This window comes from Pithys albifrons, chromosome 14 (assembly GCF_047495875.1).
Source record: "Pithys albifrons albifrons isolate INPA30051 chromosome 14, PitAlb_v1, whole genome shotgun sequence".
Taxonomy (NCBI): domain Eukaryota; kingdom Metazoa; phylum Chordata; class Aves; order Passeriformes; family Thamnophilidae; genus Pithys; species Pithys albifrons.
Window position 1 is genome coordinate 16861366 of NC_092471.1, and position 20047 is coordinate 16881412.

Sequence of the window (20047 nt, forward strand, 5' to 3'; positions counted from 1 at the left end):
AACATTATATACACACACCAATAGCAATGGTTACCTGTGAACAAATCTTTGGCTGTAAAGCTCATGTTCTGTTTTTTATCTAAGGAAAGTGAAGACTGTTACATCTGCCCGACAACACCTCAAGCACCCACCCTGCTCTTTGAGGAAAAAAACATTTTTTTCACTTATTCACTGGTCATTTTAACCAATCAACGAGTTATGATCCTCAGCCAATGTCTGGCTGAGGCCATGGTCATGTACAGTCTAGGCCTGAAGTCTATCGTAAGGCCAAAGACCTTTCCCTAGACCTGATCTCTCATCCTTTGACTTCAATTACACTTTCCCAGTCTGCAGTATACAAAGAGAAAGGATCAGGGTTTAGTTAGAACAAGAGCTTCTCAGGACATAATCCTGCTGCCTCTGATCATCAGCTGTATACAAGACACCTACTAATTCTTCATTTGGACTTGTTAAACTATTCAGGCTTCCCCCACCTGAACATTACATGAACAAGTCTGCTCAAAAACATAATTGAACAGTACAAGAGAAACTGCACCACCACTTCTAACAAGCCAAGGAAATCAGAAACAGACAAAAGCCAGTGGTCACTAAGAGAAGCAGCTTGGTCCTATGCTTTTCCTTTCATGCAATGTGAGCAGAGCCAGGCTGAACCTCACAGTCAGCCTCATGCACAAGGGGTTAAACCAGATGACCTTCCAAGGTCCCTTCCAAATAAAATTACTTCATGATCTGACCCAACTCAGGAGAGGCACATCATGTAAGAGTGTTAGAAGCACTTATAGGCAGAGGCCAGGGTTTTTAAATAAAAGTTTAATTCCTTCATCAGGTCTTAACTTTAAACACAAATGCTGCTGAAAATCCTCACAGCGCTGCTTCCGCAGTCCTGGCTCTTGGCTCTCAGGGCAGCAGCAGGGTGGCAGCAGGGGCTCCTGTACAGGAGGCGGAATCACAGACTCTCAGGAGAGCTCAGTGCAGGATGCAAAGCAAAGAAGCAAGAGATGCACAGTTTCCAGACAAAACACCAATTCTTATACAAAAAAAGCCCTACACTAATAGAAGTGTTACCGTTGCCACAGGACAGGAGTTTAGGAAGGGAGAGAAGTCTTCAGTAAAAGGCACAACTAAAAAAGTACTTCCCTAGACTTTAACCAAGTCTTTCAGTTAGTTCCACTTATACCCCAGCCCCGAGCCTCTCAAAGCCATGCTGGTTACTCTAGAAAGTAATTTCAAGTTCCTTCTTTTCCCTTTTTCCCTTCCTCTAGCTCAAAAACAAATAAAAGAGGAGTGCTTATTAAAAACCAAAAAAAACACAACCCCCCCAAAAAACCCAGAATAAAACAGCTTGGTCTATAAACCGGTAAGAGTTCAAGAGAGACTCAGCAGTTTACCTTACGATTGTCTGGTACATTTTCTAAGTATTCAAGTTTCAGATGATACTTATTACATCTAAGAGCCTTGGCCAGCTCTAATTTTGGTATTTTTCTTTCAGGCACTTCGTGGCCTGTCAGGTTGGTGTTAGATTTGCAGTTTTCCCAGTACTTATGTATCATCAGCCTGTTCAACCCATTGCTGTGAGCGCTCCTGAGCGGCATCACACTCACTCCAAAGGCTTCTTCGAGTTTCGTAGTCCTGCAACCTGCAATGCTCCTTGACTTCAGATATTTTGTAAGGAGCATCACTTTCAAGGCAAGGCAGACAATGAGCAGGACAAACAATGTGTCAGTAACTTACAGGACTGCAGGCAATGAGAGGCTAAGCCAGCTGGACACAAAGCTGTTGTGTATTAGGTCACCCCAGTGTCTGAGCAGGCACTTGCTAGATGCAACAACCGTGCTACTGTGGGATAAAGAAGCTTGGTTTACTAGTGTACTGGTAAAAAAGGGGTTAGAGGTTTGCCCAGCAGGCCAAGGTACAGCTGCAGTACATGACAGCAGTCCTCTAGTTGCTAGCAGGGCTAACAGGAAGCTGTGAAAATGAGAAACCAAAGCACACAACCACCATGAGTCCTCCATGTCAGAGAGAAAATAACACTTGTCTGAGATGAACCTTCCCCACTGAGCTAACACAGCCCTGCACAGACTCTGCTCTCACCTTTGCTGTGTAGCACACTAAAGGGCATTTAATTTCATCAGCAATTAAGAGGAATTCAAGTTTGCAAGCTACACTGATCTCCTTTCATGGGAGGAAGCTGTAGCAGAACCACCTCCTAGGTGTCTCCCAGGCCTTCAAGTAGGGTCAAGCTTGGCCAAGACAGAAACCTTCCCCACCACTCTCTCGGGGCTCTGTCAGGTACAGAGTGGTAAGACAGCCAGCAATCTCTCAGGCTCTTGCTGTAGATTCAGATCAACATGTCCTAGGGAGCTCTACTTCCCAAACAATTTAGGGTGCGCATGCCAGATCATCTAACCCTGCCCACAGACAAACCCTCTCCCTCCCCCCCTCAAAATAATTGTGGCAATTAGCCATGTGCCAGTCCTGCTCTCCACAGACCTGCAGAATTGAGACAACACTACTGATGAGCCCCATGCACAGGGTTGCTGGTGGAGTAGGAGTGTTAGAGCTGAGCTTCCCCCCTCCAGCCTCCCAATGCTGGGACCAGGAACAGTGAGCCTGACTTAAGACAGGAGCTGTGGAGAACTGCACTGGAACAAGCAAAGTCTTCTACTGAACTTTACAACAAGCTGAACAAGTTTTGGTTTTTAAAAAAAAGCCATACAAGCAGCAGCTGACATCTGTTGTTATAAGGGGACATGGCTGAACAGGTAGGAAACAGATTCCCCATTATGAGTCCTCCTGATGGCTTCTGCAAGGATCATCGAGATGTCAATCACCTGGAAGGGAAGAAAGATAGATCAGCACCACTGTGAAGAGATCAAGCCTGGAAGAATGGCTGGGAAGTCTGGAAAAATTTAAAGAGTAAACTCATCACCAACATTTATAACATACCAGATGCAGACAAACGACTTCTACACATAATTGGGATTTAACACACATAAGCCTGGAGATACTCTACATATAGCATTACAAATATTATTTCACTGTTTATGTGTCAGTGTTGGAGTCTACTGTCACCTTGCTTTGCTGAGACTCCCTAAGTCTGTTCACCCCAGGGCTCACTTTGTGTAGCTTGCAGAGAAGTTAGGGGAGTTTAAATCAAGATTAGATCCTTTCCCCTGAGCCAAGAGGTTTTGCCAATGCTGCCAGCAGTCAGAGATGAAGCTGCTGTGCCACAGCTCAGCTCCTGGGTGCTGTGCTGGCTCCATCTGGTGGGGTCAGACAGGAACCAGGAAGGAAAGTCAAGTCTCAGACAAATCCCAGCTCCGAGTACCAGCAAACACATTTCAACAGACGTAGTCTCAGTAAGAAGCACCACGGCCATGGTGCAATAAAGAAACTAAGTGAAAACCGTATTTTACACTTTCTGTCTTCCAGATAGTTTGTCTCTGAAGGGAAGAAATTAAAACTTAGAAACTGCAGAGCAGCCAGAGCATATGACTCATGACAAATTCTTTGGTTGTGTATTTCTCAACATAGAACATCAGATGCCAGTGTAAAAGAGAGAGGTGTTAGAAGAGAGCCTGGAAAACTGCTCCACTGCAATCTTTGGCTACAGCTATTTACACATTGATTGCCAGTTTTAACATTTTGCCTACACCAGCTGTAGTGTGGAGCTTGGAAAGAAGTTAAAGCATCAGGCATGTTTTAGATGTTGCAAGAGCTAGTGCTGAAAAAATACAACACAACAGCAGTCTGCAATCAGCTTATAATGTACTTCCAAAAGCTTACAACTGACTGCAGCTTCACAGTTCAGCTTCCCTTCCAACAGCAGCAGGGAACCTGCTACACTCACACCACAGCACCAGCTGAGTATGAGCAGTGCCAGTCACTTCCCAGAGCTTCTCCAAATGCCTGTGTCCTAGATACTTCTGCTGCAAAGCCAAGACCCATCTGGAATTTAATGTGGCCAAGGATGTCAAGGACAAGGAAAAGGCTTTTTCAAATACATCAGTAACAAGAGGAAAACATAGATAATGTGGGCCTGTTACTAAATGGAAAGACTCTGGTGACAGAGATGCAGAGAAGGCAGTTACTGAACACCTGCTTTACATCGGTCTGCACTGACAAGCATGATACCAGGGCAAAGGAATGCTGCAAGGAAGACCTTCCTTGGTCAGGGAGGACTGGGTTAGAGAACACCAGGGCAGACTTGACATCCCCAAGTCCATGTACCCTGACAGGATGCACCCACAAGTGCTGAGAACTGGCAGACATCATAGCCAGGCCATCCATGATCATATTTGTAAAGTTGTGGTTATCAGGAGAGACATCTGAGGGCCCAAGGAAAGTCAACATCATCCCAGCCTTCAAAAAGGACAAGGAGGACCCAGGAACTACTGGCCAGACAGCCTCACCTCAATCCCTGGAATGCTGACGGAGTGCCTTATTCTAGAAGCCACCTCCGTCCGCATGGATGGGAAGGTATCAGGAGAAGTCAGCATGGATTCACCAAAGGTAAATCATGCCTGACCAACCTGATTGCCTTCTGTGATGAAACAACTACCTGAATGGGTAAAGGAAGAACAATGGATATTGCCTAGCTTGACTTCAGCGAGGCTTTAGACACTGACTCCCACAACATCCTCATAGGCAGCCCCAGGACATGCAGACTGGATGAGCGGACATTGACATGGACAGAGAAGTGGCTTGAGGGCAGATCCCAGAGGGTCATAATCAGTGGCACAGGGTCTGTTTGGACGCCTATCACTAGTTGTGTTCACAGGGGTCTATACTGGGCCCAGTGTTTAACTTACACATCAAAGACTTGGAGGAAAGGGCAGGTGCCTCCTCAGCAAGTTTGCTGGTGACACAAAGATGGGAAGAGTGGCCAATACCACAGAGGGCTGTGCAGCCCTTCAGAAGGAATTTGACAAGCTGGAGAGATGGGCAGAGAAGAACTGTCTGAAGTTCCACAAAGGCAAGTGTAGAGTCCCGCACCTGGGGAGAAATAAGCCTTGGCACCACTGCAGGCTGTGGGTGGCCTGGTGGAAAGTAGCTCTGTAGAGAAGGACAACAAACCATCTATGACCACCAGTGTGCCCTGGGGCCAAGAAGGCCAGTGGTATCCTGGAGTGCAATAGGAGGAGCATTGCCAGTGGGTCAGGAAGGTGATATTCACACTCTACTCAGCCCCAGTGAGGTACATCTGGAGTGCTGTGTCCAGTCCTGGGCTCCTTAGTGCAAGAGACATGGAGCTCCTGGAGCAGGTCCAGAGGGTGAGAGATGATGAGGGGACTGAGGCATCTCTCTCATGAGGAAAGGCTAAGGGAGCTGGGCCCATTTGGCCTTGAGATGGCTGAGAGGGAATCTCATCAATGTATACAGGTGTCTGAAGGGAGGTGTCAAAGGATGGACCAGGCTCTGCTCAGGGGTGCAGGTGCAGAGCAATAGAAGGGGATGGCAAAGTGTTGTTCTTGATCTTTGACAAGGACTTGATCATTGCACTGTGGAGCTGTGTCAACTGCTCCTGGACAAAGGGAAGACATGTCATGGGACAAGACTGTACTCCCACTTCCAGCTGATCTGCACTGCTGTTAGGAAGCACTCGCCTTCCTGACCAGGCCTACTTTGCTTCACAAACCAGATACTCTGCTTAAAAAAGGGCTGGATATTACGTGATAGATACACAACAAAGCTGTAAGCACCAGTGTCAGAAGCACCTGTCTACTTCTGCTTCAGCACTGCAGGTCATCAGCACATCACTCCCCCAAAGGGCACACATCCAGCTACTTGCTTACATTGTGGCCCCATTAAATCAGAGATCTGATCTAGGTAAAACAAGCCCTGAAAAAGATTTACTTTAATGAACTGCTTGAGATGTGATGGATTGGAAGCTGCATTTTATTAGAGTAACACGTCTGCCACCCCACAGCAAGAGAAACAAGAGAATAGTCAGCACTGACTGCAGTACCAATAAAACTGCTGTCAGCACTAGACAGTATTATGGGGTTTTCACCCCCAACAGGAGAGCATTCAAATGTTATCACCCCCGAGAAGTGACAGAAGAGAAAGTAGATGCTCACCTGGATTTTAGGGCACTGCTTCATCTTGTCCTCCTGGGGTATTGTGTTTGTGACTACAACTGCCTCAAAACAGGCATTGTTGATCCGAGAAATTGCTGGCCCAGAAAAGATCCCATGAGTTAAGATGGCATAAACTTTGGTGGCTCCAGCTGACACAAGCCTGTGAGGAACAAATAAAGGAGAATGGTAAGTAATTCTCAGCAAGTATTAAGCTAACATATATCCTTAGGGGACAGGCTACCACTGATTCCCCTCTCCAGACCACTATTGACTTGGGGGCTAAAAAGCCCAGGTTAACAAGTACCATGAAATCCACCATAGGCAAAGCACACATTGAAAAGAACATTGTTCTTAGGTCTGGAACATTTGCAACAAATCAGACCAATCATCTGCTGTGGTTTTTGTCTACACAAGGTAACAGATACTTAATACTGAGTTAATACTTTTACACTGTATTTAATAGAATATTTAAAACTGAGTTAATATTTTACTGTGTTAACACTGAATACTGTATTTAATACAGTATTTCACACTGTTAATGATGTTGCATATGCTGGTGTTTCTAGTGCAGAAGGCTTAAATGATATCAAAGTTTGAAAACCTAACTTTCAATGGAAATTCAGAGGTATGACCTTCAGCTGATGGACCAACAGCACTTTATTCTACCTAGCATGGTCACTGATGGTCTAGTCTGCTTTCTACACAAGCATTTTTCAAATCAAAAAACCAAAAGAACAAGACACTGTAGTCTTCCACCTACTCCTACTGTGAGAACTAACTGGGCTTTTTAGTCATTTTGTATGACCAAGAAACTGTATGAGACTTAGTGAAACTTGACATGCAAACTGTCTGATTAACTCATTACAGGGTGTTTACTAACAAAGGGTTTCTGAGTTAGGAACACAGCAGGCAGCCCCACTCACTTGTCTGCAGCGTGGCAGATGGTGCCACACGTGTCTGCCATGTCATCTACCAGGATGGCCACTCTGTCCTTCACGTCCCCAACGAGCACCATGCGATCCACCTCATTGGCCTTCTTGCGCTCCTTGTGGATGAGGGCAAAGTCTACATTCAATCGATCTGCAATGGAGGTCACTCTGAAGAGAGAACAGTTTCCAGACAACACTTAACTCCATGCAACAGCTCTGGTCAAATCCCTCTTAATAAGAAGCTGTCACGACATCTGTTACAGCTCCCAAGCAGTTAATAAAAGGCACTCTGCCACCTTAGTTTCCCTTCAGGCAGCTGAGCTGCAATCTCTTGTCTGATCTCTCCCAATGACAGCAACTAAATTAAGATGAAAGTCTTTCATCAGGACCACTGTAAACTAATTTGCATTTAAGATGAAAACAAACATTAACCAGCAAGTTCAGCAAACCTGAGGTGATCCAAATGCTTTGGAAGTGGTCATCTTTATGACACTACCCTGGAAAGGCTTAAGTTGTGCTATGACAGGGATCTACTTCCACTCTTGTAAGCATTCAATCATTATGCACACAAGCACTGACTGGTACAGTGGCAGTGGCATTAGACATCCAAGAAATGCAAGTCATCACCTCCCATTTATTTCTGTTAAAGTGACCACAGAACAACCTTGCTAGAGGGACCTACACTTTATATATTGATACTGATGAATAGCAGAGTTTTAAAGCATTAAGAGTAGAAGAAACAAAATACACATGTCACTAAGAAGTTCTGCACTTGAGACAAGTAGACTCCTAACCCCAATAGCTCAGACTTAACACTTTGGGAGTCCTACACAACACTGTTAAACTCTCTACTTGACGTATTTGGCTTTGCATATCTCCATAAAATATTGCACTGGCCAAGAATGACATATTTCAGTTTAAGTGGCTCTTGAGAAGGATTTTTCCAGGATTCAGATTATATCTGGCTGACTTGGCACTTCCTATACTGTGTTATGAAACAAGCTACAGAAATAGCTGAATATACATAAGGTCTTGCTCAATACATGGACCACAACAAATCTATGGAAGATCCACAGTGATCTATAGTGTTAATGCCTCTTGGCTGCTTTTTAACACATCACTTAAAACATTCTGAAGCATGTGAATCAGATCAGCACACACCAACATTTTGGTGTGACAGTCCTGGATTAAAGAACACATCTGCATCCTTTTGCTGTTCACATGTAGCCCTTACATAAAAGCATCATGGAAAAGCCTAGTTTCTCCCAAAAAGCACCTAGGAACATTCTGAACTGTCCACAAACTGGCATGTTTGTCTGCAGAAAGACAGGAGATTGTCAGACTATCAAAATAGAAATGTGCTATAACATATGTTGCTGCTTCTTAGAAAGGAACCATCTATCTTCCTCACTCTAAGAGCAGAGGAGGAGTGGCAGCAGGCTTAAGTCACAGCTAGATATTCAAATCCAGGGTAATAAAGTACGAAAATGCTTCAGCAGACTCAGCTTAATTCTGTAAAGAAAACAGCCTGGATACAAAACGTATCATTAACCAGCAGCAGTCACCTTGTCTTGGCACAGCTACACTACTTCCTTCTTAAACATGAGTAATTGCTCTTCTAGAAAAAAATTGTTTAGTCTGAGGGGTGTAATAATTACACAATTCCTACCCATGCAGCTGTGATCCTAGAAGCCATTTAATCCTCCATGTAGCCCAAGAAACCTTCTAAACATTCCCTGGAAAGAATATCTGACCAGTCCTCACTAGCTGTCACACACTGTCCAAGAAGGCAAGTTGGCAAAAGGAACATGTGTCTTAAACAGGATCACAAGCACTCTCAGGAATTCAAGTAGACAGAGAAGCAGCACCTCAAGCTCTGTGTCTGACAACTTACCTCTTGGCTCCACCAGCATCTGGTGAGACAATGGTGCAGTTCTTCCACTCTGCAATATTCTCTTTGATCCATTTCAATACAGCAGGCTCAGCATATAAATTATCAACAGGGATATCAAAAAATCCCTGCAAGGAAGACAACAGGAACAGATGTAGCTGAAGGTCACATGCCAGAAACAGCTGTAAGAAGCCTTCTATGTGATCAGCCATGTAGTCATCACCTTTCCACAGCTTTCAGCTTTCCCTTTTACTTCCCTTAATGTAAGGGCAGTAGCTTTGGGAATACACAGAATAGTAATGTAAGAAGTCTTCAGAGCCAGGAATAGTTTAGCAGCATAAATAACACTTTACATCTCACATCTCCCAACATGGAACTAGTTCTGTCCTAAGGGAGTGCAGAAAGCTCTAGCATCAAATGCACTCATTTCCAGAGCAGCTGGCTGCCTGTTTACAGACTCAATCTCTAAAGCTCATTACCCAAACTGGTCAAATCTACAGAACAGGCTTGAGTAACATCTGTCTTTAAACCAATGCAGCTGGTTCCACAATGTTACAGTGACCCTGCAGACTCCTCCAGGTAAACTTCAAAGGTCACAAAACGCCAGAAGTTAATCCTGGAGTAATAGGCAGGAGAGTGGGGGGCACTTAATCCAAGGTACAGGGGTAACAGATCCTTCCTACCATTATTCCTCCTGTGCTCAGCAACACAGCAGCTACAAGAAACAGACTGAAACCAGCTGGTAGCATATATATACAAATTATTCATTTAAATCTCACCACTGCTGCTGGTGAAAGGTAAACCCTGTGGAAAGGGTGTACCCCCCTTGAGCTTGGTTATTTCATGATCTTTATGAAAAGTCTCCTCAGCTGTGCCCTCATGGATTTTTTTTCATCTAAGACAAAGTATTTCTGGGCAAATCATACTGAAGTGTGAATGACTGCACTTTCAACTGTTAAAATGACAATCAGCCCACGTACTTCACCAGGCAGTAGGTACCCTTAAACTCTTGTGGACTCAGTTTGCAGCAATATAAGAGACATCCCTCCCTCAGCCACAACCCTCTCAGCTGCACTGAGTTGCCTCCTTGGTCTCAGAGCACTTGCTCAAGGTGGAAAGAAACAAGACTAAATCCAGCTTGCAGCTGCTCCTCTCCCTGGCACAGGCTCTTGCCAGATTCCTTAGACAGTTCTGGTCACGACTTAAATTGCTCTGTGAGACTATTCTGCTCATAAGCCAATAAAGCCTAAGAATGATTTTCAATTTACCACCAGCTTGGAGGAGAACCAAAGCCATGCGGGAGGGTGGCACTGCATGGATATCACAGGGATTGCCCATCTTGCCAGCAGCAAGTTACCAGATCCCTGTCCTGGTCAAGTGAACCCTCACCAGCTGCTCTGCCAGAACACCCAGGGGCAGAGGTACGTTCTCTGTGACAACCCAGGAAATATCAGAAGGCTCTGCTCAGTATTTTAGGACACTCTTGATAGAGCCATTCTCTATCTCAGTCATCAAAGCTCTAGTTCAGAATACACACTATTACTGAGTGTCAACAAAGCTGCAGTGATTATTTACTAGCCTAATGTTCATCTACACAAGGCTCAATATGTTTGGTCTGATCAGGAACAACTATAATTACATTTACAGATGAACCTGATACCCCATCTCCCCACCCTCTTCTGACGGATGCTACAATTCCCTTCCAGTCCAAAATTCCCAAGTCTTGATCACTGCTTTGTCTAAAAAAAGCAGATGACTGAAAAGTTTGCAGTGCAGTCAAGGGGCTCAGACTGGAGCTGGTAAGCACTTCCCTGACTTTAGCTCCTACCTGGATCTGAGATGCATGCAGGTCCATGGTGATTATGTGATCTGCACCTGCCACAGAGAGCATGTTTGCAACCAGCTTGGCAGAGATTGGAGCTCGACTCTAGTACAGAAAAAAACCCAGATTTTAAGACAAGTTCAACTCCTCCATCAAGATGTCAGCCTTCTGCTTCCAGGCAATGATTCACAAGCAGTTACTAAAAGGAGCACTCATTAACATTGCATCTTTTCATCAGCTGGTGATTAGAACTTGCTGTATTTTCAAAAAAAACTAGATCTTTATGAAAAGATGAATTTGCAGTCTGATGTCCTGAAGTTTAAAGAAATTAAGAGGTTGAATATGCAGAGGAAGTGATAAAACTTGATCTAAAGCCTATCCAGCAGTCAGGACTTTTAAGGTGAGCATTCAACTTCCCCACAGAAACCTTCACCACACCCCTTACCTTGTCCTTTTTGTCCTGCCGAGCGTAAGGGAAGCAGGGTATGACAGCTGTGACTCTGCTGGCCGAGGCAATCTTACAGGCATTTATCATGATGAGCAGCTCCATCAGATTGTCATTGATCTCACCACAGCCACTCTGCACAATGTAGACATCCTCCCCTCGCACACTCTCGCCTATTTCCACGCTGGGAACAGATGAGGGAAGGAGAGCCAAATATACAAATTAAAACATAGTCATTACCTGTTCCTGCAGAGCAACCAAAGCACAGCATTCCCAAGGGCCTGGGGGTGACAGTGTCATATAATCAAGGCTGTTTAGCACGAGCACTGCTGTTTATTTACTCAGTAGCCATTTTACAGCACTCGCTCATCAAATTTAATGGTCCATCCAGTTAGGCTAAAAGCACTCAGCCTGTACTCCGGATCTCAGCACATGCTGAGCATGTAAACACACCAGAGCAGGCCTTGCTCCCTGCCAAATCACAAGTACAACCACCTCCGAAAGGCAGGGCAAAGAAGACAAGGACCATGGCCAGTCAGCAGACAAAGTGGGGTCAAACAGCTATCAAAGGTACACTGCAGCCAGATTTAGAGCCATAACAGCCATTCACTGGCTCAGAGGAATCCAGTATTTCACTCTGGAAAGGCTTTTGGGGTTAATTTCCTTCTGGCTGCAATGCACACTAATCCCTGCTGATGAAGGGACTGAACAGAAGCCAAAGGTCCTGTTTGCCAGGTCCTGTTTGCAACACAGCAGCTCCAGTGCACGTATTGAGACACCTGCACCAGACAGAGAGTGGGAAAGGCACCAGCAGTCTTAGGTGTGAGGTTTCACATGGGGCAGCAATGCAAAAAACAGATTAACCACTGAGCATTTCCAACACCTTAATTTACAGAAGCCTGCCACAGATTTGGAAGTAACAAGAAGTCAGTCCAGTGAGGACAAAGCCCTTCCCTGGTTCCTTTCCTGTTGCACTGGAGGTGCTCACCCACTCTGCAGACTGATGCCACATCCAACTCCATGAACAATGACCCAACCCAATCCTAATGGCTTCACTTACAGAGCCCCTCAGGGTAGAATTCTAATTTTAGTATTTCCTTCTCTGATCTTTCTCTCCTCTTCAACCTGTTTTTGATGACCTTTAGGTATTTATAGTGTTACTGCTCAATGCCCACCAGCAAGTTGCTGCCATTACTGCACACTGACCTACAGCACTCATCAATCTCCCATGGAGTTTCAATGAGAATTCTCTGCTGTGTGTCTGAATTAACAGCAATTAGCACACAAATGACAACTCCAACAGCACTTACTAACAGTCTAATATTAAACTAATTCAAGATATTACTTGAATTATTCGCTTAAAACAATCTTATTCTTTCTGGGATGCATCTGCTGTCAGTTTATTGGGGTAAATAAGACATCTAACAGGCCTTTAAGTCACATTACCTGCTGACTTAAGAACCTTCTGCCCAGCCAACTGTGTGGGTAAGAGCAGTAAATAAAGAACAGCAAGAACAGTGGAAAAGTTGTGTATCAAACAGGCTCTTTTTGCAATTCCTTTACAACTCCCTGTACCACCTCTGAAGTTTTCAGTTACAATCAATACCCATGCAAGAGAAACATAACATTCTGTCACGGGCACATCCTGGAATCTCCTGGAAAAAGAAATACTCTCTCCAGGAGAAAGGAGTGCGTTGGAACAATCAGTCAGGCTTCTTCATACTACACTGTGTGGTGTAGATATGTTTAGTCTATGTCTCTAAAGCTTAAAGAGCCCTGAACAACTTTTAAGCTCCTTTTTAGCTACACACAGGATGGCAGCAAGGCTTATAAAGCACAGATACATAAGATGAATCCTGGGTTTCAGAGCCTGGGACGAACAAACAGCAAGACTGAGTTGCACGATGGTGCGAGCGTCTCCTCTGCCCAGAACAATTTTTTCAATACTCTGAAGTACTAGTTACCAGTACCTTTGGGTATCAATACTTTTTAAGACTCTGATGCTCTTCAGAGTAGTTCAAAGGCACCAGCTACACGCTAAGCACAAAATTATCAAGCATCAAGTCAATATAGTGCGGGCTCGGCACGAAGCGCCCAATCCATGCGGGTGGAACCTCGGGAGGAGCCGTCCTATCTATCAGCTCTTGGCTTTGGGGCGGAGGGGGCAAGGTCCGGCTGGCCAAGCCCACCGCTCCAACACCTGCCACGGCGCCCCGGTGACACAAACCCACGTGCAGGAGCCCCGCACCGCGCCCGGGAAGCGCCAAACCCGCCGGTGGGAGCCCGTGCGGGGCAGGCCCCGAGCGGCGAGGGCCGCTGGAAGCACCGCCAGGGCCCGCGGCTTGGGATAGCCGGCACGGAGACCCGGCTGTGCCCGCGGGAGATGAGCCAAAGGGTTCCGTTGCCCGCGGGATCCCGGCGGGAGCGTTCCGGGATGTCTCGCAGCGCGGCCCCGCCACTCCCGGCCGCAGGGCCCGCGAACTACAACCCCCATGAGCCCCCGCGCGGCGCCCCCGCGGGCTCCTGCAGCGCCGCGCCGCGCGGCCCGCCGGGAGCTGTAGTGCGGCCGCGCCCCGCCCTGCCTCACCATGTCTCCTGGTTGCTGAACTTCTTGGTGACCACCTTGCCCAGCTCCAGGCCGAGGCGGTCGGCGATCTTCTGGGACAGGTCCTGGTGCGAGCTTCCGCTGAAGATCTTGATGTTGGGCATGGCGGCGGTTGCACCGGCCGTGCTGCTCTTCCCCTCCTGCTGCTCCTCGCTCCGCCAAGCAGCGCCCGCGGCTGCCGCGCGGGGACCCGCCCGCCTCCTGCGCGGACGCGGCACGGTGGGCGCAGGTCACGCCGACCACCCCTACGCCGCCATCTTACCCCTTCCCGCCCGCCGCACCGCGCCTTTATAGCCTCCCCGCCCGACGGCCACGCCCCCGCGCGCTTCCCATTGGCTCCGCTGCGCCCGGGGGCGTGGCCCTTCTCCCTCGCGCCGCGCCGGCGGGCGTGGCTTGCGCGCTCCCCCAGCCTTGTCGGCGCGGCACGGCGCGCGCGGGCGCCCGCCGGGGGCGGGGCGTAGCAGGGGAGGCTGCCCGCGATTGGCCGTTTCGTGCTTCCCTCTGCTGCGATTGGCCAGCGCGGCGCGCCCCGGCGGCGCGGCCCCACGTGCCCCGCGGCGGGCGCAGCCGCCCCCCCACCCCAGCCCTCACGGCGGCCATGACGGCCCCGCCATGGCGGGGAAGGAGCCGCGCGGTCCCCGCGGCCGCCTCAGGGCCCTTTGGCCGCCCCTCAGCCCGCACAGCCCCGGCCCCGCCGCACCGGCTCAGCCCCGCGGCCGCGCTCACCTCAGCATCCCGCCGAGCCCGCGCCCGCTGTGTCCGGCCCCCCGCGCCCTGCGCGGCGCTGCGCGGAGCTGGCGTCACCCCGCGGGCCGCGCGTGAGGCGGAACCCGGTGACAGCGGGTGACAGCGGGTGACACCGGCCCCGGGATGGGCCGTGCTGGGCACACCGAGCCCAGCGCTGCGGCGGCCCCGGCCGTGCCCTGCGAGGGGTGTTTTTGTTCGGAGTAATAATACAGCCCGTGTGGAACAGCCCGCTGGAACAGCGTGTTTAATTTCTGAGGGGGTTTTAACGTTTATAATCGGGGTTTTGTGTCCAATTCCATACCGGATTATATATAATATACATTTAAAGTGTACACCTATATAATTAAGGTATCTACCCATATAATACATAGCTAATATACACATACATATATAGGTGTTTATATGTATATATATATAAAAGCTATTCATCTCTCTAGTATATATAATTATAATCCTAACAACAGACTAATACCCAATTAATCTTCCACGAATGATCAGCCTGTACCTGATTACATTATGCAGATTAGTTTATCTTCTGCAAAAATAAACATTGTGCTTAACAGCTCTTAACCTTTAAACCTGGATTTTTAACCCTTAAACCTGCATGTCAGAACATTCTGGGTTGGGAGGGAATCACAAGGATCAAGTGTAACTCCTGGCCCTGCACAGGACACCCATAAGTATCTCATTGGTGTGAATTTTATTGAGGTTTATTCTCGTTCTAAATTTCTGATCCACTCTCCAGTCATTGTTAATAGGCCAGTGTAATCCTGTACATTTTTAAGACTTGTCTCAAACCACCCTTCACTATTTTAAAGGAATTAAATTGTAACTTGTATGTATTACTGTAAACCCCTGGATTCCTGTGGTTCATGAGAGGAGATGTAGGAATTGGTAATTGCTCACATTTCCAGTGTAATGACATTAAATGAGTGATTCTTCACTCCCTGTGTGTCCTTGTTATTTTTCCCACACAGTGAAGGAGGAAGATGGACATGTAGATATAAATACACAAAAAATTAACTATACAAGCTAAGCCACAAACAGTTTCTTCAGAATTTTAATGCAGTTTTGTAATTCCTACTCATCTTACCTGACTGTCTCAGAGATAATAAACTCCTGCAGTGAATTTGGCAGTGATAAATTATTACTTGGAGTCCTTGAGAACAACCAGAACAAATAGTCCACAATTCTCAGAGACTGGTCATGTTTTTGTTATTTAATTTTGCAGCTACCCTGGCCCCAAATGCTGCTGCCACTATCCCCAAAGACACATAAATTAATGACTACAAAACACACTTTGGGGAGGTTTCTATAACAGTTTGTAATGTCATTTAACTTGGAATTTGTCTGGATTAAAATGGATTTTAATTCCCAGACTCAGCATTAATGGAGTTGGAATATCAATATGTGGTAATTTCCATTTTGGTGTAACTGCAGCAGTTGTGAAATGCTGTGACAGGCACCAAATGCAAGGAATGGGGAAGGAGGAATGCAGAGCTCTGATTTATTGGTAGATTTTGTCTTAACAAACAAAACTGAACAATCAGAAATCTTCATAGGGAAGAAAACTTCACTGTTGGGTGGTGACCTGGTGGTTTAAGTGATGGGATTTGTGGATATCTCCCAAATGTCCAACATTCTCACCCCAAACCCACACCATTGTAGCCATTCACTACAAATGGCTCCAGGACTTTGGTCTGGAGGACACCTTGGTTTTGAGATCAGCTCAGCTGGTTAAAACTTGGCTGTAATAATGCCAAGGTCATGGGTTCAATCCCCTGTGTGGGCCCTTGACTTGAGCTGGACTTGATGATCCTTGTGGGTCCTTCCAACTCAGTCTGTGATTCTGAAATATTTGCTTCCCTGTTGGTTTAAATTCCATTTCCCCTCCTTTGCTCTTAAATACAGGAGTGTCTCCTGTGCCCCAACATCCCAGTCTCCTCCCAGCTTAGCTGTGAACCAGGCACTGGGAACCTGAGCCTGAAGGCAGCACAAGGTGTATTGAATCATGCAAATTACACCTCTGATTGAAGCTCTGCCTGAGTTTCCTTACACAGGACTTTGGAAGTCTATGTCTGTCAGGTTCCTCCTGCCATCACAGAAATGGGATTTGCAGGAGTGAAAAATCTGACAAAAAATGAAATTAGATCCTTAATCCCAGAAACCAGGAGCTGTAAAATTAGAGATTAACGTGTCACCTGTAAAATTAGAGATTATTTGGAGGTTTTGCCTGTTCTGAGCTGGGGTCACTTGTATTTTCACACACACACCTGCTCCCCTCAGAGTTTCAGCCTCCAGGATGCCTTTGTAGGTTACACAGCACTTTGGTCATGAGGACTAAAGTCCACCTCCCCTAACTATTCTTTGCTATTCCTCACAAAGCTCTTGGAACAGGATAACCTCAGGGATTTGATTAAGGAGCAGCTCTTAAAGCACCAAAGTCTTAGTTAAACAAAGCCAAAAAACTCGCTGAGGAGGTTCCTCAGCCACAGCCTGTCTTTGAGCAGTTTGCTTTAAGTGAAGAAGGGACAAGGAGCTTTGAAGAATGGGATGTTTATCTGGTTGTTGGCCCAAATGGGATCAAAGGAGAGACTGTGTGGTTGAATCCATTGAAAACCAAACTCACTCTGGCTTGTGAGTCAGGTTTTTTTCCAAAGGATCCTCAGGAAAACTATCACAGCCTGAAATATGGATGGGAAAGTTCACTGGAGTGCCTCAACTCTCGTGTGGACACTCCTACTCAGAATGAAAGCATCTCATTCCAGCTGGCTTGCTTCGTTCTGAAAGCAAAATATAATAAATTGAATTGTTTACTTCCAATCGAAATAATTATATTTAATTCTGCTGTGATTTACAGTACAGACAAGCACAAGTTGGTTTTGGCAGCAGGAAAGACCAGCTCATAGCCTGAGGTGCTTTGTTCCCTCAAGTTTTGTAAATTGTGAATTAAATTACTGTCCAACTAATGGGAACCTGGAAGCACACAAATGGCAGGAAAAAAATCTTTTTTATTTACCTGATTCTGTGGAGATGCACTTCATAAGAAACACCTTTGCATGTCACAACCTGAGAATGTATTTTCCAGGAAGTTTTAAGCAGCACATTAACAGCATGGAATTCCATGGTGGTGTCAATCAAGGCAAGTTGCCCTGTCCCTCTCTTGGCACTTTCCTGCATACAATTGCCACTCAATTACCACCAGCCACTAATCAAGGACACATTTTCATGCAAAAAGCCTGTGGGTGAGGGTTATTATTTCTTTCTGTTGCCTTGTGACTTTCCTGCTTCACAGCCGGTTCTGTTAATGAATGGCACTTGATGGTAATAACACAAGGCTGTGCCCTTTGCCTCGGTGGCTGAAAGTGGAAGCTGGAGAAAAGTGGAGGTCAAAAAGTGGGGGAAGATGGAAAGAAAAGCAGAGGCAGAGAAAGGGTAGGAGGATGAATAGGAAAGGAGAGGCTGAGAAAAAGATGAGGCCAAAGGTGGAAGGCTGAAACGCAGAGGCTCAGCACACTGTTAGGAAAACATGAAAACTGGGAAATAAATGTCAAGTCTGCACTAGAAACAATGAGGACTTAGGGATGAAAAGCTTTTTAAAGGATCCTGACCAGTCCCTTTGTATTTCTGATCTTTCCACACAGCACTTTGACTGCACCTTTCTAAGAAGCCCAGGTAAAACTATGAGGATGGAGCTGAAGAATGTGTGATATTCATCAGATTCGGGAGTATTTCCAAATACTTTTCAAAAGTGGGATTTAGTAGAGAGTCATAAAATGTCCTGGACAGTCTGCATAGACTTGGTGCTGTCCCCAGTGCTTTGATCTGTCTCCCCAGGTCTTGGCATGGACAACAAACCTCAGAGAGGCAAAACTGGAATTTCTGCCACTTTGAACACAGTGTGTTTGCCTTTTAATAACTGTAACAGTCCAGCTGTAGAACCCCCCTCCCTGTTCACTCTGTGTGTGGGGGACAAGTGACAGCAAGTGGCACCATCTCGGCTGGGCTGGGAGGTTGTGCAGCAGCTGCAGTGGGATGAGGCATCAGCTCATGCCCTGAGCTGGAATTATATAGCCTGACACAAAAACCTCTGGAAAAGTTTGCTATGGACTGTTTTCATGTATACTAGATATGGTTGGGTGATATAAGTGGTCTGAGATACTTGTCTTCCCTGGCAGACTTCTCCCATGTTCAATTAAAGCCATGGGTGTCCTGGCCAGATCCACTGTGACTGCCTATGTGAGGAATTTGTTAGGATATTTTACACAGGAATCCAGACACTGTGCTTTAAATGAGGATAAAATTTAGACATGACTCTTTTCTATTTGACTGTCGGCTCCCTTGGTCATGATGAAAGCAGAAGTGGGTCCCAGCTATTCAGCTCGCTCTGCTGTTGTATCTGGGGCTCCTGCAAGTCCTGTGTAGTGTTGCCAAGACCTTGGAGAGGATGGAAATCCCGACAGGAGAATGTGTCTGCTACGCCATGGGGATTAGAGTTCAAAGTGCTTTAAACTGTGGTGCCCAGTTGTTGTCTCCAGCTGACAATGACCAGCAAAGTCCACGGAGACACAAAACCTATCTTGGGACTACTGCTTGAGACCTGCTGATTTTCCAGCTTCTGCCGTTGGCACTTTAACCCCTGACACCCAGGTGTTGTGGTTTAACATCAGCTGGCAAATAAGCACCATGCAGCTGCTCCCAGACTTGGGAAGACAAAATGCCATCACTCCAAACATCCCCCTCTCCCGCCTTCTCCTCCAGCTTTATATGCTGGACATGACACAGCATAGTCTGGGATGTCCCTTTGGTCAGTTGGGATCAGCTGTCCTGGCTGTGTCCCCTCCCAGCTCCTTGTGCCCCCGCAGCCTCCTCATTGGTGGGGTGAGGAGCAGAAAAGGCTCTGTCTCTGTGTAAGCCCTGCTCAGGGATAACTAAAACATCCCTGTGTTATCAACACAAATCCAAACACAGACCCATACCAGCTACTGTGAGGAAAATTAACTCTACTCCAGCCAAAACTAGCACACCAGAAGGTCTTCTGTTTTTCTCCCGAGTGTTACAGGGGCCTGCAGGGGCCCAGTTTTTGTTCCTTTTCTATTCATTGCCACTGATAGCGCCTTGGTGAGGACTCCTTCAGAGGAGACATAATTTGGAGGAGGGTGAGGGAGGGGGCAGGCTGTGGGGGTGCAGTGACATCAGATGGTGAGGAATACATGCTGGCTGAGCGATGCTCCTGGGAGCTGGGAAGGTCCTGGAGGAAATCTGCATAAGCTGTAAAACTGCAGCAAAAAACCTGGTGCAAAGGCAGTATGAGAAGGGCAGGTACTGCTGGTGCTGCTCTGAGAAGGTGCTGAAGGGCAGCAAGCATAACCTGCCATGCTTATTAAAACTGTTCTGGAGGGAGGGGATGCAGAAAAATGAATTTATATTTATGCACACACACCTACAAACATTGTAATTTTCTTTGCTTTGACTCCCTGGGGCACAGTGGCTTCAAAGTGAAGAGCTGTTCGTGCTGAATGGGAACC

At 46.7% G+C, this 20047-nt stretch overlaps 1 protein-coding gene across 1 annotated transcript; it reads right to left on the reverse strand.

Moving 5' to 3' along the window:
* Window positions 1–790: 790 nt before the first annotated feature.
* Window positions 791–14582, reverse strand: PRPS1 (phosphoribosyl pyrophosphate synthetase 1). Its single transcript, XM_071569102.1, has 8 exons — window positions 14499–14582; window positions 13755–13973; window positions 11168–11351; window positions 10729–10827; window positions 8904–9028; window positions 7004–7177; window positions 6081–6240; window positions 791–2831 (listed from the first exon to the last, which is right to left on the reverse strand). The coding sequence occupies exons 1-8, from the start codon at window positions 14504–14506 to the stop codon at window positions 2739–2741; spliced, it is 1062 nt and encodes a 353-aa protein (XP_071425203.1). The 5' UTR covers window positions 14507–14582; the 3' UTR covers window positions 791–2738.
* Window positions 14583–20047: the final 5465 nt, after the last annotated feature.

Bases quoted from the DNA above. Each gene is read 5' to 3' on its own strand.
- PRPS1 (XM_071569102.1), bottom strand. The intron at 9,029-10,728 runs GTAGGAGCTAAA...TCTTCCTTGCAG, and splicing joins TGCATGCATCTCAGATCCAG to GGATTTTTTGATATCCCTGT. The intron at 2,832-6,080 runs GTGAGCATCTAC...CTTCCCTTCCAG, and splicing joins AGCAGTGCCCTAAAATCCAG to GTGATTGACATCTCGATGAT.